At 37.1% G+C, this 27,093-nt stretch overlaps 1 protein-coding gene and 1 long non-coding RNA gene across 6 annotated transcripts in view; one reads left to right on the top strand and one right to left on the bottom strand.

The window, feature by feature from the left end:
* CNKSR2 (connector enhancer of kinase suppressor of Ras 2) overlaps nucleotides 1-21,870 on the bottom strand; it is a 277,577-nt gene extending 255,707 nt beyond the window's left edge. For 2 of the 5 annotated variants that reach the window (XM_025438372.3, XM_025438399.3), the window contains exon 1: nucleotides 21,272-21,869. In XM_025438372.3, the coding sequence (XP_025294157.1) occupies nucleotides 21,272-21,335 (64 nt within the window). In that variant the 5' untranslated portion in view covers nucleotides 21,336-21,869. Of the gene's footprint in view, nucleotides 1-21,271 lie in introns of all 5 variants that reach the window. The other 3 variants (XM_025438375.3, XM_025438392.3, XM_025438385.3) reach the window with 3 other exon arrangements.
* Nucleotides 21,871-21,947: 77 nt separating this feature from the next.
* LOC118353665 (uncharacterized) overlaps nucleotides 21,948-27,093 on the top strand; it is a 176,468-nt gene continuing 171,322 nt past the window's right edge. Inside the window, exon 1 of the long non-coding RNA XR_004812945.2 lies at nucleotides 21,948-22,180. This is a non-coding gene — a long non-coding RNA (uncharacterized LOC118353665). The remainder of the gene's footprint in view (nucleotides 22,181-27,093) is intronic.

Genomic DNA, 27,093 nt, shown 5'->3' with positions numbered 1-27,093 from the left:
TTTGTATTTGATAGGGACCAATTTATTCTAATATATTAATCCCAGTAATGTAAATAAGGTTACATTAATTAATATAGACAATTAAAGAATAGAGGGTCAAAAATTATTCCACATTTTGAGTTTTAGGTGCATGTGTATTGTTCATAATTAAAATGGCAAATTATTAAAATAAGTGAATTGTAACAGATTGTTCAACATAGCAAACCACTTACTCAGCTCTAAACAGACCATAAAAATCTAGTGTGTGTTTGGATTTGGGTTTAATCCTGTTGCACTGGACTACACTACCAGTCTGCAAAACCTCAGAAAATGAGCTTTAGAAGATGATCAGGAGAAGTTTTTTCAGGAGTTCATAGCATTTTAACTCCCTGTAAATGGGGTTTGGTATTCTCAAAATCTTACATTTGATTATAGTAAAATGAAATCTAAACTAAACATTGTTAATGAGAGGATTATTCTGTGAGGTAGACTTGTTGTATGTGTTAATTAAGACATTCTCTAGCTTTGACATCAGTCATCAAAAAAAAAACTCATTCTCTTTTGTTCTTAACAGAGATGTCCTTATTTATAAACAATGAAAAGATCTATGCAACATACTATCCCTGAGCTTTTATACATTGAGTTCTTTGTCATACTAATTTTGCTACTAGAAAGATATGTGATGTTAAACAAGTCCTTTAACCTCTCTGAGCTTAGCTGCTTGCATGTAATACGGTGATGGCATAGGACCAAGAGATTTCTGAAAGTTCTTCCCGGTTTTAACTTTCTATCAATTCATTTCACAGAGAACAAGAGTGTCAGTGTACAGAGAAACTAAGCATATTCTTTTATAAAAAATGTTATAAACTGTTTTAACTAATGATGTGTTTCAATAACACATATGAGAACTGTATTTGAGTTTGTGTTTCAAATTTGCTTATCAAGTATAATTAAAACCATAAATGTTAAAGGTCTATAAAACAGCTATGAAGTTTGCTAAGAATTTAAGGGAAGTACATCCATGATAAAATCTGTGTGATGCATCTGCACATATCTAAACTTAACTGAGAGAACTATTGCATTACACAAACCATAATTTTACAAATATGATTTAACAATGAACATCAAGAACAAAAAGTACTAGTTTTTGTCAGATACTCTCAACTTATACTTACCACTTTAATTTAGGCATTCCTTGTTTTTTTTTTTTAGTGCATTTGTAATACGTAGTTTCATCTTTATATAGTAGGACGTTAGAACTACCTGAAAAAAATTTTTTTAAGTATTACCAAGGGGCAGGCAGAGAAAGACTTATCCAAGGGGTTAAAAGTTATTTGCGGAGAATACCAAACCCCTTCTCCGTTGCTAATTTGCAACGGTTATAGTTTTCGGTAATGTAAGATTATAGAAAATGGAAAAAGAAGATAAAAGGAAAAAGGAGAGGATTTGTAACTTAGCATCTTCAGATTTTGCCAATCCAAAATTTGTAAAAGATAATCTGACACTGATGGCCTAAACTTGGGGGTTCGGATCCACCTAAAACATCAAAAATACACCTTCTGCTTTTGTTGCATAGCAAGTCTTTATGTAAAGCACATATAGTTTTGTGCCTGGCACTACATTTACGGGATAAAATTATATGTTCTAAAAATTCAGAAGGCCCAAGTATCTCTAGGAGTCATTAAAGTAGATATATAAAAATTAAAGGAATGCTCACCATTCATTGCTTCTAAAACAAATATGACAATGAATTAAAAATTCAGAATCACAGGGGCGCCTGCATGGCTCAGTCAGTTGGACAACTGACTCTTGGTTTTGGCTCTGGTCATGATCTCATGGATCCTGGGATTGAGCCCCACACTGGGCTCCGTATTCAGCGGGGAGTCTGCTTGAGGATTCTTTCTCCCTCTGCCCCTCCTCCCACTCATGCATCACTCTCTTTCTCTAAAATAGATAAATAAATTTTTATTAAAAAATTTAGAATCACAGAAACTTAAAAGAGTTCTGGCAGAGAACATATCACCCAACTTTCTTTTATAGTGAAGAAAACCAGAAATTCAAATGATTTTCCCTAGGTAACTCTGATAGAAGCAGTGCTGTCTCATGATATCACTTTTTAAAAAAGGCATTCATTTTGTTTAAATTTTACATGGTTTTCAGGAATGAGTTATAGATGGCTTGGGGCCAACCAAAGAAAAAATCCAAATGATTTTCAAAGTTTGAATGAAAAAAATAAAATCTGGCATTGTTGTTCCCTGTCATTTAGAACATATCAATATCAAAAAGATGGATGAAGTAGCAATAACAACGAAATCATGGTGATTTCTCAAAAGCTTTAAAGCCAAAAACTGTTACACTGTTATTCTAGGAGAAGACTCTTAATTTCTGTATTTCAGAAATTCCTCTAAACCAAATTTTATATGTGAGTTGACATAATCTACACAAAGTGCACCAATGTTGGATATACAGAGCATTTTTCCAAGAAAAACACAAATGTAGGCCAAAATGTGAACTCTAAGGAGAAAAAAATACTGGTAATTAAAAAAAAGCCAGCATATTCTTTGGGAAAGTACATTTTCCAACAACCAATCTATACAACATGGGAACTAATTTGTTGTCTTAATGCTTTTCAATTGTCCTCAACCCAAATACCGCTTGTGACACATGAATGAGAAAAGGCATTGTTTTGCCAGTGATTCTCTCTAGTTTTCAGTGATCCAAGCTCAAATGAATTGGTTCATTTGTTTCTTACAATTGACTGTTTATCCTATGAAAAGTCAATGCATTCTTATCACTTAAATGGAGTTCTAGTGCTCATAAGTGCCTGTCATTTTCACTGCAGAGATTCAGTGTTTAATAATACTGATCGTCATGTATATGCCTGTGATGACAAAACTCTTATACTGCAAGCTTCTGACAAAGCCTGAGAGATGAAATTTTAATGATAGTGAACCTTCTGATTAAATAATGCTGAGAAGTATGAGGAACCATAATATCCAGAGTCTCCTCCTAAGAGGAGGCTTACACCGGTTCAGACTTCTGCAGGTATGACAGACAGCAACAGCAGTACCATAGAGCCTTTGTATTGCTTTCTCTGGCAGAAAGAGTGAGATACAGCATTCTAATTATTAGGCTGAATTACTTAAGTGATCATTTGACTCAAGAAAAAACTGGTCTGGTTAGAAATGCTCCAATAAAGCTGTCAGAGAGAGAATTAGCTACCTGAAATCCATACCCCAGATACATTTTAAAATCAGTATAATCTTCTTTGAATGCCATGTCTTAAGGCAAACATATGTGAGCTATATCCAGTAATTTTTTCTAAATTGAAATATAATTCTTAAAATAACCTTTCCATAAAGATCATTTTAAAATCTGTTCAGTGATTAATAAACTATTATTTGCCAGTGTCAAATGTTAACTCCATTTCTAAGTGGACTGCATCTTGACTGACTATTCTTCAGAATTCTCTATGAAGTTTATTTTCCCTATCCCCATTTTTAAATAAGGAAACTGAGGGCCTGAGAAGAGATGAATTAAACACATATGGCAAATACAGGACAGAGCTGAGGTTGGACTACAACTGGAGAGACTTCCAGTTTCAACTCAATACTACAGATAATTTGTATTGTCTTCCACATACAGTGCTTCCTACTAGATGCTTGTCCCTTTATCTTTTTTTATCCATCTGTGAAAGGTAGTAGGTGGAAGAGTGAGTCTTTTGGCATGGGTACAGGTGATAAAGATGTTTTCAGCAGCCTTAAAAAGCATCATTTGGCATTTTTATTTGAGAAAGTAGAATACTAAATTCACAGCAGCCTACAAGACAGTGGTTACTATACAATGATTACTCTTAATTAATTACGCTGAAAAACTCGTGTCCATCTGCACTCTAAAAAAAGCTTCCAAGTCTACTTCTAAGCCATCTGTATTTTGAAAGTCATGCAAATGACACATTCATTCTAACATTCTGTTTTTAATTATTGTAAGACAGTATTATTGAAATAGGTAGTCATCCTAAATCTGTACAATTTTGTTATGAAAAGTCTCACTGAATGAAAAGTGGTTAAAAAAAAGTGGTGAAAATAAGTTAAATCTAAATGTTATTCACCTATTCTGAGACAGATTCTAACCTGCAATAGATATTGAAGAATCTCAGAAAGTTAATCCATCCTTTCCAGTCACATATTCAAAGATAGGTTCAAATCCTTGATATTTAATGTATAATCTAAAGAAGCTGGTTTTTTTAAGATTTTTTTTTGCAGGCAAAGCATTTTACCTTACCAAAACAAAACAAAACAGACAAACTCTCCTTCATTCCTGTAAGGGCTGTAAGGGGAGCTTAAGAAATACCACTTTGTACAAAAAAAGCAGAAGCATTTCACAGAGAACACATTAATGCATATCTTGGCTGGTACTTACAGAGCATACATAAGGTCAGAAAAAAAAAGACATTTAGTAACAGGCCAGGAAGACAATTCTAAGACATTCATATCAACATAAGCAGAGCTTCACACTTTTATAGACATGGACTAATAACAAAGAATAAGTAAGTTGAAACTGTGATAATTATAACATTTCAATTTATTGTGGCAAGAGAAGAAGAGCTATCAGGTTAATGCATTAAATTCCTGGTCATAGTTTTATGTACTTAATTAGCAGAGCTTGATAATTTTAGAATGTACACACTAGTAAACTAGAAAATATGGAAGATCCTAACCAAAAAGATATAGGAATAAAGTGTAAGTATTACAATAATAGTTCTATTTTCAAATATAATTTCTTAGAGATATGACCAAAGGAGGCCTTAAGTTACAACCACCCTCATATCCAAATCCAAGTACTAACACACTACCATGACCCCACAGTACAATGAAAAGAGGTGTTACATTTAATGACAAAAAGAAAAATGTTTACACCTTTGCAGAAAAACAGTGAGAAAAGGTCATTTAGTTATATTCAATTTCAGTATATCTGTCTGAGGCAAATATCTGCCCTAAGTAAATATGTGCATATATTTACACACACATTTATATATTCAGCTTAAAATCAATTATTATAAACCACAACATTTGCTCAAAAATTTTCACACCTTGTTTAACGTTCCTAGACAGTGTCTGCAGGAAACTACAATTAGGAGGAGTATTGGAAATCAGGCTTTTGTTAACAAGGTTTAGAATAGCACACTCTTCTGTCCAAGAGTTTAACTGCAAATCTGTTTGTGAGGTAAAATAAGAACATGAAGCTATTTGTGGTCTTCATCCTGTCCCATGCACATTCAGTTTCCTTTTCTTAAACACATTTCCTGATTAGCAAAAGGTTTAAAAAAGCTAGTCAGGTAAAACATTAATTTCAGTAGAAGGAAAACTAGGTGAACCAATTACCCAAGAAAATTATTTTTTCACGTGTAGAAAAATATGAGGTTTACACAGGAGAGAAGAGGTAAACCAGAGAGATCTTGATGTCAAGACAGGGCCAATGTTGCCTGTTGGGAGTCTTTTGAGAATTGTGAGGAGTTTGGAGTTATCATAATGATCCAGTTACCAAATTATTCCTAGACAGACACAACACGTACACACTCAAGAACTACCTGTATTCCATAACTTGTTTGTTTGCATTCAAAAGAGTTTATTATTAACACTTATAGACACAAGCCAAAGCTAGTTTACACATGACATATTGCTTATATTTTGGTATTACCAAATTTGAAAATAAGTTAAACTCTATTTTTTATTTAAATGAACTTTTGATTTCAGAATAGCTTTATATCTACAGGAAAGTTACTGTGTGTGTGTGTGTGTGTGTGTGTGTGCGTGTGTTCTATTATTCTTACCCATATTCTATTACTAACAGCTCATATTACTATGATACATTTGTCACAACTAATGGGCCAACACTGGTATATTGCTATTAACTAAAAACACTACAGTTAGGGCACCTAGGTGGCTCAGCGGTTTAGCACCGCCTTCAGCCCAGGGTGTGATCCTGGAGTCCCGGGATTGAGTCCCACATCAGGCTCCCTGCATGGAGCCTGCTTCTCCCTCTGCCCGTGTCTCTGCCTCTCTGTGTGTCTCTCATGAATAAATACATAAAATCTTAAAAAAAACCCACCACATTTAGATTTCACTAGTTCTTTCCTAATATGTTTTCTCTGCTCCAGGATCTTATCCAGGACAATATAATACGAACAATCATCATGTCTGCTTAGCCTCTTCTAGTCTGTTTTTCGCATTTCCCTTGTTTTTTTTGATGACCTTAACAATTCTGAGGAGTACTGGTTAGGTATTTTGTAAAATGTCCTTAATTTGTGTCTAATGTTTATCTCATAGTTAGACGGGGTTTATAGGTTTGGGAGAGGAAGAACTACATGGGTGAAGTGACGTTTTCAACCTATCATATTAAGGATACATCCTATCATCAGCATGACTTATCACTGATGATGCAAACCCTGATCATCTGGCCAACACAGGGTTTGCTAGGTTTCTCCACCGTAAAGTTATGTTTCCCCTTCCCACACTCTACTCTTTGGAAACGAGTCACCAGGTGCAGCCCACAATCAAGGGGTGGGGAATTACATGCCACCTTTTTGAGAGAGGATCATTTATATAAATTGTTTAGAATTCTCTGTAGATTTTTCTTTTCTCCCCTCATTTCTTTATTTATTCAGATGTTTATTTACATCAGTATGGATTCATGGATATTTACGTATTGAGTTATAATCCAATACTACTTTTGTTCCTCAAATTGTTGCGGTTTTAGCCATTGAGAACTCTTTCAGAATGGCTCCCAAGTCTTTGACATGCTCTAATCATTGTGTGTGTGTGTGTTTTTTTTAGCACTTCCTTATTTTTTGGCAATACAAGATGCTCCAGGCTCATCTTAAATATTCTGTCCCTATTCCTAGAGTCTCCTATTTCTCTGAAAAGCTGTGTTTCCTTCCCACATGACTTTAAAATACTCAATAGGAATCATTAGGATGACATATCAAATGAGCCTCACTTGTACTACTTCCCCTAATACTCATTTTTATTCCAGTGTCTTTCATTTCATCTGCTCTTTCATTTTCTTGTACTTCTATGGAATGACTTCTGAACTTATTGATTCTCTTAAATCCAAATATGCTCTTTATAAGCAGGAAAAAATATCAATTAGTTTATCCTGGTATAGTCATATTGAGTACCTACACATAAAAATCCTATTTTAGGGCACCTGTGTGGCTCAGTCAGTTAAGCACCTGCCTTCAGCGAGGGCCGTGATCCCTGCCCTGTGGGGAGCCTTCTCTCCCTCTCCCTGCTGCTCCCCTCTCTTTCTCTCAAATAAATAAATAAAATCATTTTTAAAAATAAAATAGAAATAAAAACCTATTTTATTTTTACAAATTATTTTTCTTTTTTATTACAATATGGTCATTACAGTGAATTTTTAAAATTTTTAAAAATTATATTAATAGGTAGGCTATATTACCTATGAACTTTATTTCAGGAGACATTATATAAGGTAGATACAGAGGGTTTTGGATCCTAAAGAAATGATGTAGGGAAAAAAGAGTAAGGTAGATTACAATGTGTGAACTTTATTTGGATCCTGATTTAAGAAAAAAAACTGTAGAAATGTTTATCACACTTATGAAACTAGAAATTTGAACCACTAGATATTTGGTGTTATAAAGAAATAAATTTGGGTGTGATAATCATGTAATAGGGGGTGGGTATATGTGATGTGTATATTTTTAAGTCCTTACTTTTCATAAATACATACCAGCCTTAATTTTTTTGTGATCTCATTACTGGTGTGTCACTAGGAGAAAAATGTTACTAGATCTGTAGGTATTTTTCTGATGTATTTACTTTCTGTGTGTATTGGTCAAAAATATAAGAATAAAGTGACAAAGCAGCCTCACGTGAAAAAAATCCCAAAATTAGAAACCATTTCCTTTAAACATCAAATTAGACACATCTTAAAATTAATGCAGATGGCGATTCATGGTGTTACCATATTTAAAAGTCTATCTCTACCAGACTGCTTATTAACACAGGATGTTGAGAATTATTTCAAGGAAAGTGATAAAATTCTCAAAAATATCCCCAAACAAAATTAATTTTAATTTATATGGATTTTAAAAGATAATGAGTACTTTGGAAGAGGAAAAGTACTTCATATAATCAAGTGGACAAGAATGCTAAGGCTACTTCAAAATAGCTGGTAATTACCACATTTTTGTTTTTGTTTTTGCCTATTGTCCTGGGTATTATAATAACTTTCATAAATAGTGAGACACTTCAAATCATTCTTTCCACAAGTAAAGAACAATGTAAGTCATTTTCCCTTATTTTAAAACTTCCAATCTAAAGAAAATTCACTTCAATTGCATTAAAGCAAAACAAAGAGAAATAAATATCATTTTTGTGTTACTCTGAACAAATCCAGCTTTTAAGTAAGTTCCTAAAGACTTGCTAGAATATATATTTTATGTATATAAGCAAAAGCATGTGTATCAATTTAAAATATAATGCAGATAAAATTTTACCTATCATTATCACTTTACACTCAATTGATCAAACATCTGTAGCTCAACTTGACCACTCCATATTTTGCATTGACTTCACAATAGTTTTTGACTGATTATGATTAAATTTTCTTTAACACTTAAATTTGTTTTGTAATTCACTCTACTGTTATACTACATCATATCACAATTTGGTCTATGATAAAGGAGTTGCCAAAACAAAACAATTTTGGGGGAATAATTACCATCTAGTAGGTAAGGGTTTCAAAGCTATAGGCATGCACTGAATAAAGTCTGCTGTTCAAAGAAGCACTAGTGAAAGGCAGGCAGCAACGCTAACTACCACTAAGTAAAGTTGAACAAAGGAATATAACAGAAGCCATTATTTTTAGTAAAATGTAAAGCATTTATGAACATCTATTATCAGGCAACTTGTATTTTTACATTAACAATCCTTTTAGAACAAAACATCTAGCACTGGGTTGGTAGTAGCAGTGGACTCAAGTAAATCTTTTGTTTAGGTCTAGACTCAGCAGAGGTGAGAATCAAACTCCTGAGGTTCACGTCAAAACAGGAAAATGTCACCAAAACAGGAAAATGTCACCAAGACTATAATTATATGTGGCATCTTTGTCACTGGCTAAAGTACTATTCTGAGCGGAAACACCTCAACACACACACACACACACACACACACACACACACACACTAGAGGCCAAAAGGACCCAAGAACCACAGTCCACCTTGCTATGCACTACAGAATTTAGGTCTGGTAGACTGGACATCCACATCTTTGAAAGTATTCCCAGGATTCCTCTCATTTCACATCTACCTCTGGTAGAATGGCAAGGTGGAAATATTACATTTTGGAACCAATTAGTAATCTGTTCAAATTCTGCTTCTTCTACTTATGATTTATTAATTCTTTAAAATATTCATTGAATACCCGCTAAATGAGTATTTGGGTATACAGAATAAGTCATTCAATGTTTCTAAGCAAAAGTTTCTTCATTTGTAAAACAGTGATAATTCCAACATTTCAGGGCTAGGATAGGCATAAGATAATGCAGAGAAAGCACCTAGCACAGTACATGCTATGTACTAAATACTCGATAAATATTGTCTATTCGTAGTTGTGTCTCTGAAGATTGCCAAAGAATGCAATCATTTCCTTAATTTAGAAAAAATGGCATTTACCATGTACATATTATGTACCAGGCATTGTTTTAAGTATACCACAAACCTATGAGGTAGGTAATAGTATCACCCCTATTTTACAAAAATGAATAAATCTGGCAAGTTACTTAAAAATCACACATCTAGGAAGTAATAAGAGTCTGGATATAAGTAACCTGGGCATCTGATTCCAAAGTGCTCTTTAGTATATACCCTATATGGTGCCAATTTTTACAGGGTAGAGAATTTAGTAAATGTTTTAGAAGTCAAGTGTGATATGAAAGTGTTGAATCACTATATTGTACACGAGACTAATATTACACTATACGTTAACTAACTGGAATTTTAAAAACTTAAAAAGTCAAGTCTGAAGATAATTATGTACAAACCTGAATTGCGTCCTTCACCTACTGAAGTGTAAACCCAATTCAACAGGGAAAAAAAAGTTGAGGTCCAACCTAATTCCATCACTAAACAGCTGTACAATCACTGTTGAACTATTTAATTTCTCTGCACTTTACCTGTAAAAGGGTGTCAATAACAGTTTTTTATCTTATTTTAAGCATTACTGCTAATAATAGATGTGAAGTACATGAGACCTTCCTCATTTTGGCAAATTAAGGGAAGAACCAAGCTGTATCATAGAATGTTTACAAAAATATTCCAAAAAACTAAAAAATCATGATTCCAAGTATGCAGAAATTCTAACTTAAAATACAACTCACTTCTAGCTAGCATATTTCCAGTATGGAAATGGCTCCTGGCAGAGTACAGTACTTGAAAACATCATCTCCTCCTGGGTCAAACAATTTCTTTTCAACCTTGTGTTATTAGATCAATCAGCAAACCCTTCCTTCACATATTAGGAATAAACTTCAATAAGAACCTACTGTAATTATCACAAATCCCAAATAAACGAGATCTGAATTAGCATGTTTTTACCATAAATATACTTAAAGTATTATATTTAGAGACAGACTAGAAAGAAAAATTATCTACTCCCAAATATTTCATAGAGCGAACTTCTCTCTGTGACAATGGAACATCAAACTGAAAGCCTCAGATTGATAGCTAGAAGGCAAAGGAACAGTCTTTTATTTTTTTTATTTTTTTAAAAGATTTTTATTTATCCATGAGAGACACAGAGAGAGAGAGAGAGAGAGAGAGAGGCAGAGACACAGACAGAGGGAGAAGCAGGCTCCACGCAGGGAGCCCGACGTGGGACTCGATCCCCAGTCTCCAGGATCAGGCCCTAGGCTGAAGGCAGCGCTAAACCGCTGAGCCACCCGGGATGCCCAGGAACAGTCTTTTAGATTAGAAAACCTCTGCTACTGATTTAATGCAATAATGATGTCAACAGAGACTGCCACCAGACTCACCATGGCACTACTATGGAGGGAAATCAGGAAGAAGCAGCTAAGCCCTTCCATGCACATTGGTTCTTTATCACATTGAACTCAAAATCCTGTAGGTTCTGGCAAGTGGTTAGAAAAACCAGCAACGAGACTACGTCTATTTTAAGCTCCATTAACAAAAAAAACCTCTATAACCTTTCTCTTTTATATATTTTTAACAGCTCAGTGGTTTGTTTTGAAAGCTTATAAATGAATTACATGAAATTAAAATATGAATTTTCTGCTCGGCCAGGAAAAAAAAAATCACAAATCCCCAGGAGTGTCAAACATTTTGAAAATATGGATGGTTGGGGACAAAAAGATATGAAATAAACTCCCATGTATATATATGTGAAACATACCAAAATTATTTTTTAAAGATTATGTATTTATTTATTAATAAGACACACACACAGAGGCAGAGACACAGGCAGAGGAAGAAGTAGACTCCATGCAGGGAGCCCGATGTGGGACTCGATCCCGGGACCCCAGGATCATGCCCTGAGCCAAAGGCAGACACTCAACTGCTGAGCCACCCAGGCATCCCAACATAGCAAAATTATAATAAGAATTCAGCTAATGTTGAAATTAATCATTTAGCATACTTACTTAAGGCCAATATTTTATTGGTTAGTCACATTGTAAGTCTAACAGTTTGCTAGAAAATAGATTCCTTTATGATCTTTCGTAAGCAAGTTGAAAAAAGTAAAATCCAGGATCAAAGCCAGCCCTCCATTGATTTGTTGTAGATATTATTTAAGAAAAACATGTTGCAAGCCCATTTTAAAAATAGCAGATGTAGCTAAAACAAAATAAAAAATCCAAACAAACAAACAAAAGGGATATTGGGCAAAATTAAAGAGCAACTAACAATGTGGTGTCTTCTTATTATTACCTTATCACAATGCTTTCCAATCTACTTAATCAGACTAATTTACATGAACATTAATGTCAAGTAAATATAAAAGAGATAAGTGTGTTGGGATGCCTGGGTGGCTCAGCTGGTTAAGTGCCTGACTCTTGATATCAGCTCACGTCATGAGCTCAGGGTCTTGAGATGAGCCCTGTGTTGGGGTCTGTACTCGGTGAGGAGCCTGCTTAAGATTCTCTCTCCCTCTTCTCCTTCTCTCTCTCTCTCTCTCTCCCCTCTCTAAAAAAAGAGAGAGATAAGTGTGTAATACTTAATACTAATTATGTAATTTTTAAAACATTTTTATTGAAGTATAAATGACATCTTTTAATAGTTTCAGGTGTACAACATAATGATTCAATGATTCTATACATTATACAATGATCACCACTATAATTGTAGTCACTATCCATCACCATAAAATATTATTACAATATTATTGACTTCATAGCTTATGCTGTACTTTTCATCTCCATGGTTTGTTCTCTGTATTTCTGAGTCTGTGTATTTTTGTTTGCTTTTTTGTTTTCCAGATTCCACATGTAAGTGAAATCATATATTTGTCTTTCTCTGACTTATTTCACTTAACACAGTATTTTCTAGGTCCATTCATGTTATCATAAATGGTAAAATCTCATTCTTTTTTATAGCTGAGTAATACTCCTGTGTGTGTGTCTGTGTGTATCATATCTTCTTTATGCATTTATCTGTTGATGAACACATAGATTACTTCCATATCTTGGCTATTGTAAATAATGCTGCAATAAACATAGTGGCACATAACTTTTCAAATAAGTATTTTTGTTTTCTTTGGATACTCAGTAATGGATATAATGGCGTTTTCATCTTGGCAAATTATAATACATTAATGCCATTGTGAATTTTGGTTTATTTAAGAAATCTTGGCTTTTATTTTATTTTTTTTCAATCTTGGTTTTTAAAACACTTTTACTTTGTGAATACTTTGTGATAAAGTATTCAACAGATGAACACAGAAAACTAAAATAGCAGGTACTGTGCTTAGTAAAATTTAAGATTCAATAAATCTATGCAAATACCCATAACCCTTTCATTCCTGAAATTCCAAGAGTAAGATTAAGTTAATGAAAATTTTTATTAGAATGATTGTGATTTAAATTGAAATCAAATAAGAAATTAAATACATCTTTAAAGTCTAAAAACTTCTATCATATCGAGTAGTTATTTGTAATCAGGGCACAATTACAACACATTGTTTTATAGTACTAGCTTGAAAGGTTAAGACTGAAGGTCTTAGGTTAAGGTCTGAGGTTAAGACTGTTTTATTAAAAGTTAACATCTGCAGAAAGCTAAATTAAAGTCTTAAAAATTTTGCTTATTTTGATTTATACTGTAACCATTATAAATTTGTGAGGAGGGACTTGCTTTATTAGAAAAATCTCCTATTACTTGCTACTTGATTTTCCAGTAGCATGTAATTAACAAAGAAATCCATATGAGGCACATATATTCAATAAGTTACACTTTACAATAAGTCCCTATGTAGGTTCTTAATAAGTACCCTTCAAAAATAAGCTCAAATTTATATTTACTTTAAAAAATTAAAATTCATTTTTCAAAATCAGAAGGGATGGAAAATTATATAAGAAATGCTGATTTAAGAGACATTTTTAGATATCTTAGTTTTATTCCTATTAATAAAATATAAATTCAACATTAATTATAATAAAGATAATGGTTCTTTTCTTAATTTTTTATTTATTTATGATAGTCACACAGAGAGAGAGAGAGAGAGAGAGAGAGGCAGAGACACAGGCAGAGGGAGAAGCAGGCTCCATGCACCGGGAGCCCGACGTGGGATTCGATCCCAGGTCTCCAGGATCGCGCCCTGGGCCAAAGGCAGGCGCCAAACTGCTGCGCCACCCAGGGATCCCAAGATAATGGTTCTTATTAAATAAAAACGCTATTTTTCCATTTTATCATCCAAATTAACTAAGGGTATTTTCTACTCTCAACAGAAAAATACATTTTAACTTCTTACATGAGTTTTTTTTTTCTTTTATAAGAGGAGAAACCTAAGGCATTTTATCAGTTTCACTCTACTATCAATTCCAAAACAGAGTTCTTTTAAAAACACTGGAATGAAGAAACAATTAGAAAATTTGTATGAAAAAATAAATTCTTCAAGGGTATGTTTTAATTTTTAAGTAATGTTTGCCTATTGTGTTGGCCTATTAAGTGACATCAGCAAATAGTATTTATAGCTTAAACACAGAAGTATTGTAGATTCATTGAAAATATTAACATTTCTTAACGAAAGGAATCTAAACCATGATTTAGGTCACTGAATTGACTAGAGCAACAGAACTATGAATTAAAGCAACCCCACTTCTACTGTATTCTGGCACACAATATACAACTTGGCATTGAATTATCCACTAGAGCATTATAAGAGACTTTACATGCTTTGTCATTTAGGAAAGCAGATTTGCTGACAGACCAGTAATTTGTGAATATTTATGTATCCCTTCCTTCAACAAATATTTTCTGAATGCCTACTCTTCATCAGATACTTTCTTATGCATTGCTAATGCAAATAAGATGAGGTCCCTGCCCTCAACAAATAACCATAGAAATTAATGTAAAAATAAAATTGGCATATGGGACAAAGATGTAAATGGTACCAAGAGAGCACATAACCGAGGATTTGATGTGACTTGGGGAATGGAAAAGGCTATTCTGAGGCATAGAAGGGAAGGCTTGAGATTGGATGGATGAGTAGGACTTAATTGGGTGAAGAAAAGAGGCAAGAAAACCTGTATTAAGTGCAAAGGCCCAGTAGTAGGCAAACAAGATCGAAAGGTCAGTGTAACTAGTGCTAGGAACAAGGCTTACTTCAAAGGCAAAAGCCAAACCTTCAATGGTCTTATGTGCCATATTAAGGACTTTGATTCTTATCCTAAAAACAATGAAAAGCCACTGAACTTTTTAAGCTGATGGAAGTGAGAAGTGAGAGGATAGGATCAGATGAGAAACATTCCCAAGAAGTTTATCCTGACTATAGGATTATGGATCAAGAAAACAAATCAACGAACAAAAACGTAATATGCTATAATTATCATGACCTTGACTGAAAAGATAATATTTTGTTCCTTGTAATAGGAGAAAAGGAGGAAATACACTAACTTTACCTCTTCTAAACCCAAACCAGCACTTCTCAAATTTTTCCACTGATATATGTATCCATAATTGCTGAATGAAGTTTACTCATAACCCTGGAAGGTCTGGGAAATGCAGCTTGAAACAGCTTGCTGGAAGCCTAACATTCCTGTTAAACCTCTAGTCTCATCTTTAAAATCATGCCAATTTTGCTTTCTACACCATGAATTTAATATCTATATTTAATACAAAAACAATGTTTTACAATGCTTAGCAAAAATCAACTCTTTGTCTTCTTTTGATCATTTAGCTCCCACAACCACAGAAATGTTCCATTTTGGGGAACACAAGCCTATGCTATGCATGAAAACTGTGAATTCACTCACTGAATGTTATTCAACACAATGATCCTGTAGTGAAGACTACATTTGCTTTTCTTTAGCCAGACACTAAACTATGACAAAATCTTAAAAGATAAAAAGCTTAAGCTACATTTTTTCAAGTTATTTACTCTCCCTTCCTTCTCTTAAATTAGTACAGATGATCCATCCTTCTAGTACTCTTTAAAGAAACTAATCCTTCATTTTTCACAATAAACCTTATGTGTTGAGGTGCTGTAGGGAAGTCACATAGAAAGCTAAAAGTCATTAAGAACAAATTTAAGTCCTAATCTGAGATCATTCTGCTATACATAAAAATGATACTTTATCATTGCTTTAAGAACAATATCAATATTTAAAAGCCTATCTTCATTCTTCATATAACAATTTGGATGTGTAAAATTCTAAATATCCAACGACACAATGTTAATGATGTAATTAATCTTCAAAATAACTCACTTTAACATTATTTCCAAATTATTCCTGAGAAACAGATTTGAAACAGCTGTACTAATTCAATACACATTCTTTGTGGGCTTATTTTTGGCAACCAAAGTTTTATAATGTGGTATTTATTTAAACTCAGGACATGATGAGAGTTTTATTGTCTTTGTGAAATGCAGATTTGTTCTTGTACTTTTGTGCCACCTACTCATGGCTCCTCCCTTGCTTTCCCTCTGCTGCCCACCTCTCTCCTTCAACCAGACAAACCTAGACACAACCGTTCTGGTTAATCACCCCATCTCAACTCCAAAGTCTCTTGTGGTGCCTTTAAACTACATCCATCTAGAATATGCCTTAGTTAAACAAATTGTATAAAAAGTTGCTAAAACCCCACCTTTTTCATGGATTCCTTCCTGACTTATTAAAGGCATCATCTTGTATTTCCACTGGTGCTTGTATACATACTACAAACATTTTTAAAATTTAGCAAATGTTCTATTTGGCAGCTGTCTCTGTTTTGGCTTAGGTGTGTCAATGTCACTGCCATCCCTTACAGAGGCTAATTTCCCCAAAGCAGAGAATAATTTATTTAAAACAATCCATTAAAACCCCTTCTATATAGAAGTATTGAGTAAATAATCTCTAAGCACCAAAATATATCTACATAAACATATTATTTTTTCCTAATCTGCACTATATCATGAGTGTTACCTTAAGGAGCAAATGTTAATAGCAGTATAAATAAAATGATATTTCTTGTGAACTAAACTCTACATACAGAAAAGGCAAATTTTTTCTTTGTGTGAAGTATTCAGTTTCAAAAAATGTCAAATCCAGAGTAGGTCATTGTTGGTGACTATCTAGTCATACTATGACTGAGGAAAAAAAAACCCAATTTTTCAAAATTATAGGACCAGTTTGATCATATAAGTTTAATATATTTTTTCTTACAATGCATATTTTTCAAGTTCCTGACAGAAAATTATTCCTCTCCCCCCCACCTCAAGACAGATTAACTGAAAAACTTGACTTTTTCCTTCATCTTAATAAAATAAATTTCAACCTCAGCTCTAGGTCCTATGGTGGTGGGGGACTACTTGAGAACAATGTGCCTGTCAGTCAAAATATCTTACCAGATACATTCTCCTTTGTAGCATTTAATTTTTGTAATAAATAGACCTTATTTCATCACTGCATTTTACTCTTTTGCATAGCTGTATGCAAAGTGATGGTTTTATCTTTGTTTTTTACACCTAAAATAATGTATTTCATTTTCTATCATCAAGATGGCTGAGTCATCAAGACAGAATGTAGAAGTCAGTCAGTGGATGGTTTTCAAAGAATATGGTTTGTAGCAAACAGAAAAGGGAAGAACAGTTAATTGTGGCATGGTTTGAGAAAAGGATATCTTAAAAATTTAGATTTTAGGTATCATCCTATAAGAGTAGAAAGAGCTAAGTCACAGAGACCATAAGAGAGGACCAGCAGAGCAGCGTCTGTTGGTTGACTCTGAAAACAATAATTCATTTTATTTTATCAAGAAAGGGATTCAAGATCACTAGAAAAAATGTCATAAAGGGAGTTGCTCACAGAAAATAACTTTATCTTAGTCATATAGATATTTGAAGGAGTTTCAAAGTTGGAAAAAGTGTGAGAATAAAACTAGAATTATTGGGTGTGACATGGACAAGAAAAATTAATAATGAAGCTAATGATAGGGGCCTGAAGTGTTCAGACACTTTTGCTGTATTTCAGTGGACAAAAAGTAAATGCAAACAACTGCAGGTTACAGAGTATTGTATAGGCCCTTCAAGTGAATAGATAAGAGCTGAGATATGATGTGTTTTAAAGTAATACACTGAGCAAAAATTAGAAACTGTTATTGGCCTACTTTTCTACCTACAGCTTTTCTAATAAAGGCTTTGCTTTTACTCTTAAAAGGCTTACATTTTATAATTTTGTCAAAACTACAAGAGGATTGCATGTAATTTCCTACTGAAAAAAGGGTTGTTTCAAATGTTAAATGAGGAGTCTTTGATTTTTTCAAAAAATATTTTTATAAAATTAATTTTGAAGTTCTATATTTCCAAATAGCCTGATGTACTATAAGATATCTGGAATGTAACTGTTTATTTTACCGACTCATGGGAAGTTCATATATTTACTGGAACTAACATTGACACTGTGTCACAGCAGTATTTTATTGTTAGACGAAAACTCAGTGGGTATTGGATTTTACAAATAGTGGAGTCGGGGGTGAGCAAAAAATTGCAAGTGTTTCCTTATATCTTTAGTAATAATTAATATATAAATTTAATACTTGACTCTCTCAAATATATTTTAATATAAAAGATCAAAATGAACTGCAATGCACAAATGGTCCTTCGTAAATAATTTTGAATACATGATACCGAAGCTTAATCTCATCAGCTCATTTTTTCCCTTCATCTCCTTCTCTGCTGAGTTTCTATACCACTTACATAAATTGTCTGGAAGTATAAACATATAGCCATGCCATTTTTATATGCTTAATGTCTCCTTTTCTGTTTAGTGAGGAGAAAAACACCCTAGAAAGAGCATAACGCATGTACCTTACTAAATAGAGTCATAACTATTTATGATTGTGACTAGCTGAAAGCATATGCTATATGCTTTAAATGTTAAAGATGATGAAACTGTCACATTAGGAGCATGCTTTGAAGAACTCCCACAATGTTGCAGTTGTTCAAGTCTTGTTCATTCTGTGTTACTGCCTTTGTAACGCTATACATTATACAACACCAAAGTTTGGCTATTCCAAAGCTACAGCCTAAATTAGTTGACTTTTGAAAATAACTGCATCTGAAGAAAGGATGAAAAGGTTTTTTTCATGTGTTTAGTTATAAAGTTCATTTGGGGAAAGGGGTAGGGAGGATAAATTAATTAAGGTAGCAGTGTAATTACAAGTTGAGGAAATGTTCATTTCAACCAATATTCTTTAAAATCTTATTTTCTGTTATCTTAAATTTATATGAAGATCATAAAAATTTCAGCAGTAAGCAGTTTGAGACTTAAAATATACAGATAATGATATCAGTTTTTCTCTTCCAGTCTAATGTGTACAAAAATGCGTAGATTCTATCTTGGCTACTTGCTTGATTTTTTTTCAAATAGCTCTAAAATTCATCACCAACAGGTATGAAAATAAGTTACTCAACTTACACATAACAATCATTTAAAATCACAGCTAACAACGTTAGCCCAACTTCAAAGATGCTGCATTTTAGGTTGGAGAAATTTTTAAAGGGCTGGAGAGATTTTTAAAGGACTACTGTACTGGAAATTTAATAACGTGTGTCAGAATATGTGCATCATATGTTCTACTTGCTTCATTGGACCTAAACTGTTGGGAAAGAAGAAACTGCAAGATTATACTGGGAGGGTGGAGGTGAAGAAGATGGAGTATGCATCACTCACTCAAGCATCATGGGAATTTGTGAGAGGTAGTCTCTGAAGGTAATCAGACTTCCGTGGAGCCAAGATAGCTTTCTGTTTAGTATTTCAGTAACAGACTCAAAACAAAGTAACCTTTTAAGCAAATTCAAAGAAAGGGTTTTAATGAAGCATTCTTGCTTCTTGCTTACAGCCTGGCTCTTTCTTCCATGACTGAGAAGACAGATGTTTGTCTCTGACAATCCAAAGGGGTTGGGGGTTGGTGGGAATCTAGGAAAGCGTAATTTCAATAGCAAATACGAAGAGAAGAAACAGAAAAGATGAGCCAGTGCAGGACTTTATCTTAGTCATGGCACCCATGGCACCTTAGCACAATGCACCGCACACAGGGGGGCAGTTGATAATTAATTCTACTTAATTCAATACACTCTCATGTGTACTGTTCTTTGCAGTTACGAAGCACTTTTCACATACTGGAAACGAAAAAACACCTAATTAAATGAAAAATAAAGGGGGCAAGTAAGGGAATAAAAGGAAAGCAAATGCATGAAGAAAAATCCATAAGAATAAGCAAGAGGCCGAAAAGGTCCAGACAAGGAGGAAATAAAATGAGTTTCTCTCAGTCAGTCTTAATCATTTCCAATCACCCAACCTTTCGTTCTTAAGTACGTGGAGCTTAGAAAGTCAGTCTGCTGAGCAAGCCCCCAGAAGGGCTCCCTCGGCTTCACAACGCGCATTTTCGCAAATGATAAGCCTCTGGCCCCTGACTAATCTACCTAGAGTGTGTGCCTAGGAAGAACCAGAAGCAAAGCTCTAACATCTCCCAAGTGTGGCCAGGAATTCTTTATTTCATCCCATCCATCCCTGTAGGCATTCCCCAAATCTTAGGAATCTTGGTGGTTTGGGGGGGGAGGCAGCGGTCCTGGGCGGGGGTTGGCGGGGGGTCTTCTACAAGCCCCTTAACTCAGACAACAGAGGGAGATAGTGAGGCAGGAAAGCCCAGGGACTAAAGAAAAAGCCCACGTTTGCGACTAGGAGGGCGAGTGTCTACAACTGTGGTTGTTAGAAATTGCCAGGGAAAAAAAGGGGCGAGCCTTCAAGATGGAAGAAATGAGGGGGCACTTGAATGCGCATCACCTTACCCCTGGCGTTGAGCACCTAATAAAAAGCCTTGAGGTCCAAAATGTCAATTGGCGTGAAGAGGAGGAGGCAAAGGACTTGGGGGTCGGGAGGGGAGGGGGGCGGGCATTTGCGCAGGAGGGAGCCCACAGATACCAGCGCGGATGCTGTCCCAGGGGAAGGATGTTTTCCTTTCCCCCAAAGTAGCGCATCCGCCGAGCATCCTCAGCCCAAACTGGGGGAGTTCCCCGGGTCCAAACCCGGGCAGCCACGTCCTGACCCCATTATATGGGCTTAAAAGTTGTAGGGAGAGTTGCCGCCGCAAAAGGCACCTGGCAGGAGCGGCCACCGAGGGGGCGTTAGGTTTTCCAGGAACAAAGGGGCCCGGGAAGGAACGAGCAAAGGAGCAGGTCCCGGGGGGCTCCTCCCCGAGCAGAGAGACAAGGGTCGCCACGTCCTCCCGGCCTAGGGGCGCCGTGAGGAGCGAGGAGGAGGCGAGACGTACCGGGATTCCGCGGCCCGCCTTCTAACCGTACCCGGTAGCGCCGGCAACCCCAGCGCTCTCCGCGCCCCTCTCTAGCGGGGGAGCGACCACCGAAGACAATAGGAGGTCGGGATCCCGAGCCCCCGCCGGCCCCGGAGGACCTCCGCCCCCCCGTCCCCCCAGCGCACCACCAGCAGGCAGCAGAAGCCCCGATGGCGGGCTCGGCCGCGGTAGGCGCCCTTCCCTGTCGCGCGCCGGGACCCCGCGCCCAGGACCGCCTCGCCTCGCCCTCCGCACAGCGGGCATTACCTTTCATCCAGTCCACTACTTGACTCGGAGACCATTTGCTCACCGGTTCCATGATCAGAGCCATGGGCGCGGGGTCGCTGCCGCGCGGGGCACAGAGATGAGACACAAAACGAACTCGGCAGCCCGAGTCGCCCTCAGGTGGGGTCCCTCGCCGGCCGCTGCCTCGTTGGGCGGGTGGCGAGAAGACGGCTTTTGTGTGTCGGGTCTCGCGGCTGCAGTGTCTGTTAGCAAACGGCGGACAGCGGCGGCGGGAGCGGCGACGGCGAGAGAACCGCTCCGGGGTCGCGGCTCGGTGCGGACTCTCTGCTCGGTCCCCGCAGTGGCGGGTGCTGCTGTTGCTCCGCCGCTCGGCTCGGCTCTCCGTCCCTCCAGGGCTTCAGTTCATGGCTTGCACTGCCGAGGGTCGAGGCGCTGAGAAAAGGAGCCGCCGCCGCACGCCCGCAACCAACTTGCCCGCTCGCCTCGCGCGCGGGAGTGAAGCCCCGGGCACCACAAGCTGCCCGGCGGAAATGACGAGGGGCCTCCTGCCACCCAAAATATCTCTCCGCAGCCCTCGGGTGCGGGGCGCGCGCGCCACAAGCCCCCCGCCTGCTCGCTGCCGCGCGGTCCCGCCCCCGGGGCCGACGGCAGGCGCGCGAGGCGCGTGCGCGCTCCGGCACGAGGCCCGAGCCCGGGGTCTGCCTGTCAGTCAGGCAGGTGCGAGCCGCTGGCAGCTTCGCGTTCCCGCCGGGCGAGCCGCCCCGGGACAGAGGCGCGCTAGGAGCGCTTGCGCAGCGGCGTCGGCGCAAGGTCCGGCCCCGGGGCAGTCAGTCAGTTGCGGGCGGCTCGGAGGGGGCCTCTCAGCGGACGTGGAGGCTGCGGGACGGGCCGCCCACCGGTTGAACGCTGAATGCTCAGGCGGCTGAGGAGGTACCTGTGGCCCCGCCGCCGGGGGGAGGGGGGCCACCGCCGAGCGCGGGGGTTACAGCGAGAGCGCGGGCTTTCCTCGCTCACGCCCTCCCCGCGGCTTGAGTGGGCTTCCGAGGTGATTCCCGAGCCCCGCGCACGCCTGCTGACACGGGGGCGTGGAGTGCCGCGGACGGGAGCCCGCTCCGCCAGCCAGAAACGCAGCGATGACGAGGCAGCAGGGCCAGTGCTGTCGGACCGCCCCGGTGGTGCCCTGGGCCTGGGAAGTCAGGCGTGCAGCCCGGAACCTGCAGGTGCTGCTCGCGCTGACACCGAGACACGCTCGGCCCCACGTGCCATTTGAAGGGCTCGCTGTCGGGTTTGCGGCCAACCCCTTCAAAGCCGTGAGCGCCCAGTACCTATTTTAGGGGATGTCCCTTTGTTTTCAGATAATCCTGTATGAATACTGAGGGGCTAACGCTGGGATTTAAGATGAGTGACAAATGTTAAACACGATCCTTCAAAACTCATGTTCTTCAAAAATCTTATAAAGGCTACTACGCAACCCTTAGTAAAAGACAGTTGCCTAATGAGGCTTCAGTTTAAATGACAGATAATCCTAGAAAATATAGATGCAAACTCTCTAAACTCTCTACCACCATGAGAGATGGGTGTTTTTTCTTTTTTTTGTCCTTCTTAAATAGACCCATTGAATAAGAGAGAAACTCATTTTATTTCTGTGACCATTTCACTAATGTTGATTGGTTTTGCCATTGATTTGTTTCCTACAGTAACCCATTTTCTCTAGTTCTATTGCGTGAACTGCCACTTTTCTCAACTGGCTTGAGTTGACACCCCCCCCTCCCCCCTTGCCCCCACACACAAAGAACTGAAACCACAGTAGTTAAAATATTTTGAGGTTTTCAGGCTAGTGATACAAGCCAGGTAAAACTTAAGATAGCTCGTCTGTATGCTTGTTTATTTTTCTAATAATCCAAACTTAAAAGTATATGGGAAGAAATTTAGAAGGTTATCTAGACAAGTCTAGCTTCAGAGTATACCGGTATAGCACCTTCCATTCACAATCCAGATCATGGTTGTGATTTACAGTTTTTTCTTGGCTAATCAGGTGTGAAAGGCATTTTGGAGTGCTTATATTCCAATTGAGTCTCAGAATATTGCATCAGTATTTTCTAGAAAAGATGATTTTTAGCATCAGCAATTTATAGAGTCGCTTTATGTTCAGAAAAGGAATGGATACAAATCCGTTGTGAATCATTAGAAGTTACAGTCATAGGGAGATGTGAAAAGTTACTTTATCAAAATAATAACTGCTAATAACAACATATATTGAGCAGTGTGCTACATATGTTACATACATTTTATCCTCAAAACAGCTGTCATTAGCCACATTTTACAGATGAGAAAACCTTGGCTATCACATTCACTTCCTCTTCCCAGAGCTTATTACACACTGTTCAATAAATGTTGAATGAATTAATGAATAAGGCTTAGAGGGCAATTTGTCTGAGGTCATGATGCATGATTGTAATACCAAGTTAAGGTGATTTCAGAATATGAGCTTTTAAGACTAGTAAGATTTATAACAGTATTGTAAAGTTAACAGTACTTTGGAAGGAGAAGGTACATTGAATGTTTACTGAGTATGTCTTGTTTGAAAGTTTAACCACAAAGGAGTCTGACACTCACCATAAGTTTCCTGGTCAGCAACTGTGAGAATGTAGGAAGTGACCAAACTTGGCTGAAATGCCAAACTGCATATTCTAACTGGGCTTGCATGACTAGCAACCGGACTATATATTGCAAGCAAGTTTAGAGTGAGATATTGTTTGCATAATGAATAAAGTATCAATAAAAAAATGTCAAAGATCAGTAGGCAGTAAAATAAAAAAATACACATTTCATGAAAAGATTGGTGCCAAAGAAGATGAAGGAAAAAGATCCCAGGGAGAGAGGATTTTAAGGAAGACCCTACATCAGAATTAAGTTGTACATATTCTTCTATTTATGTTACAGTAAGGAATTTAGTCTAATCACCTGAGATAACTAAAATAATTCTAAGAACTAAGAATGACTGAGCCAAAATGTTGGTGTGGACTATCTTATAGAGTTCACCAAGGCCTTGGGTATTTGTCCTAAGTTCTCCTCCATTAGGTTTCCCCTACAAAACACACACACACACACACACACAATTTGCCTTTAATTTTGACAATATAATAGGCATTAATTACTTCATTTAATTAGTTCAGAGCATAACTGGCTATTCACTCAAATATCCTTAATATAAAGAGAACAAAAAGGAATAAATCATCATTGCCTTCACCCTTTTATTCTTAACTCCAAATGACTCCGCTAAATCTTACCTGCAATTTTCTTTCCACAACCTTTCAAATAAACTAGCTTTTATATTCTGCTTATTGTTCAAAATGTTAATGTCTTGCCCCATGTTTGTAAGTATAATGTCACGTCATTACATACAAACTGTGGCAGCCTAACTTTGCTTTCTCTTAATGTACAACACAATCCCAAAGATTAGGGGTAAAAGGTATGTTGTCATAAAATACACATCAAAACATATAAATGATATGATATCATGCATAGTTTAACAGCCTAGACAGAAAAGCCAAACCGATTCTTTGGAAACAAACTTGGATTCTTTTTGGAAGCAGGCAGAGGGTAAATGCTAAGTTAATTAAATTAATTGGAGAACTAAAACTTGTGAGATGTTTGCAACCATATCCAAAAAAGATCATTTTAAATAATCTTTTAATCCAATTGTTGTAGTTTTGCCTTTTCATTCTTCTCCCTCTAGATTTCAAGAAAAAATTAAAATCTCTTGACCAAGATCTTTTCAGTTGAGATTTTATAGAATATGTATGAGTCTAAAGTACTTGAGTTGTAGAATTTACGAAGGTCCTCTGACTGGAATCTAGGTGATTAATGGTTCTGACTCTTAGGGTTTGAGTCAAATAGGGAAGGAAGCATTCCACTGGAAAGACCTTCAAGCCTTTGTCTCTTTGAGGCCATAGACAGGAGTAAATAATGTGAATGTTTCTTCTAATAGTTACAAGCTGAATATCTCTAACCTCCACATTTTCTAACCTACGTTATTTTATAGAGCCCTTAATTGTCAGTTCCCATTTCTTTTACTAAGAAGCTAGCTCTGAGTCAGACCTTAGACTGCCATGCAAGACATATTTTAATGTTTTAAGCTATTTAACATATAGACAAAATGTCTTATCTTTTACTTTTGAATGATAAGTGAGAAGTGACAACACAGAGAGAACAGGTATGAGGGTAGTCCATGTCCTAAAATACAGGAAAGGATAGGAGCCCTCTATTTTCCACCTTTAACTATAATTTCAAAAGTAGGTGTTCTTTGCTGGCACAAAGTTGTATACCTTGATCAGAAAAATTAGCTAGGCAATTCTGATAAGACTGGTAGCGATAAAACAAAATACAAGTTCTTCTCAAGAACAGTGTACGAAAATTGCTCCAGAGAAGGCCTGGCAAAATTTCTGGAACAATGCTTTCTTTTTCTTTTTTCTTTTTTTTGCAGTGCAATTTCAACTAACTGCTATGAGTAAATTACCAAAGCCTCTGATATAACTACCAGATAACAATCTATCCATGCTTCCAATAGTCAAGGAATCAAGTAGGAAGAGACCTTTAAATGTAAATGGGGCCATAAGTGTGCTGCTCTGGGCCAAACCTCCCTTTAGATTATCAGAGAGAAGCACCCAGAGACTATAATTAAATTAGTAGAATTCTTTCTTTGCTGTTCTGCCTCTAGGGTAAACTGTATTAAATCAAGCCATGTCCTTTGCAGACCAAGATTCACAGCAATCATCTCTGGGTAAAGAGAAAATGGCTTGAGTTTAGGTTATCCCAATAGAGTTTTTTAAGGACTCTTTCCAGATATTCCCTGCTGTACTAATCATAGCACAATAAAAATCCCAGAGTCCACCTAGATTAGGAAACCTAGTTTTGTTTTGTTTTGTTTTGTTTTTTAAACACATTAAGCCTTCGCCTATCAGGGAAATTTCTGGTGTACTTTGCAGCCATTAATTAAGAGCATATAAAAGTTTTCAACAAAAAATTTTTGAACATTACCAATATGCTGGCCCAAATTGTATGCTTTGATCAGAAAAATTAGTTTGATTTTGTGAATGCAAAGATAACCCAAGATGCTCATAACCTGTTAAGGGGAGCAGAAACATTCACTGTTAATATAATAGGATAATGTGGTAAGTGCCATGATAGATGTGCCCAGTACTATGTGCAGAGGAGTACCTAACTATTGAGGGGAAGACTATTTGGAGGAGATAATGACTATTGTAGGTCTTAAAGGATGGCAACCAAACAAATACAGAAAAAACCTTGTAAGCAGTTCAGTGTGAACAAAGTTACAGAGTACTGTGTGGAGATACCTAGAAGGCTGAATTTGAAAAGCAAAGTGAAGGTGACAGTAGATAGAATGGGAGGGGTAGATAATAGCCAGATCAGGGGAAAAAACTCAAATTAAAACATGACTTAAAGATAGAGCCATCTAAGAATTTTCAGCAATGAACTGCTCATATTTATATATTTATGTTTTACATTGGCAACCATGGAGAGCATAGATTTGAGAGGGACATTATGGGGAGGGTCGATTTGGAAGATGTGACAATAGACTAGTAAATAGATGTCTTGGGACAGAAATAGAATAGTAGAGGTAGAGATGGAGAGAAGGGGATATATTAAATAAATATTCAGAGCTTGGTGATTGATTAGAAATGAGAGGTTAGGAAAAGAACAATATTGAAAATGATTCCCAGGATTCTAGGTTGGGTGAGTGAATAAATTATCTCTCCCCCCCCCCGAAATAAAATAGAAGCAGCAGATTTGGGAGGCAGAAGTAATCTGAGATATTAGTT

This window comes from Canis lupus, chromosome X, assembly GCF_003254725.2.
Source record: "Canis lupus dingo isolate Sandy chromosome X, ASM325472v2, whole genome shotgun sequence".
NCBI lineage: Eukaryota > Metazoa > Chordata > Mammalia > Carnivora > Canidae > Canis > Canis lupus.
Note: the sequence above shows the minus strand (reverse complement) of the source record. Positions and strands in the feature narration are given on the sequence as shown.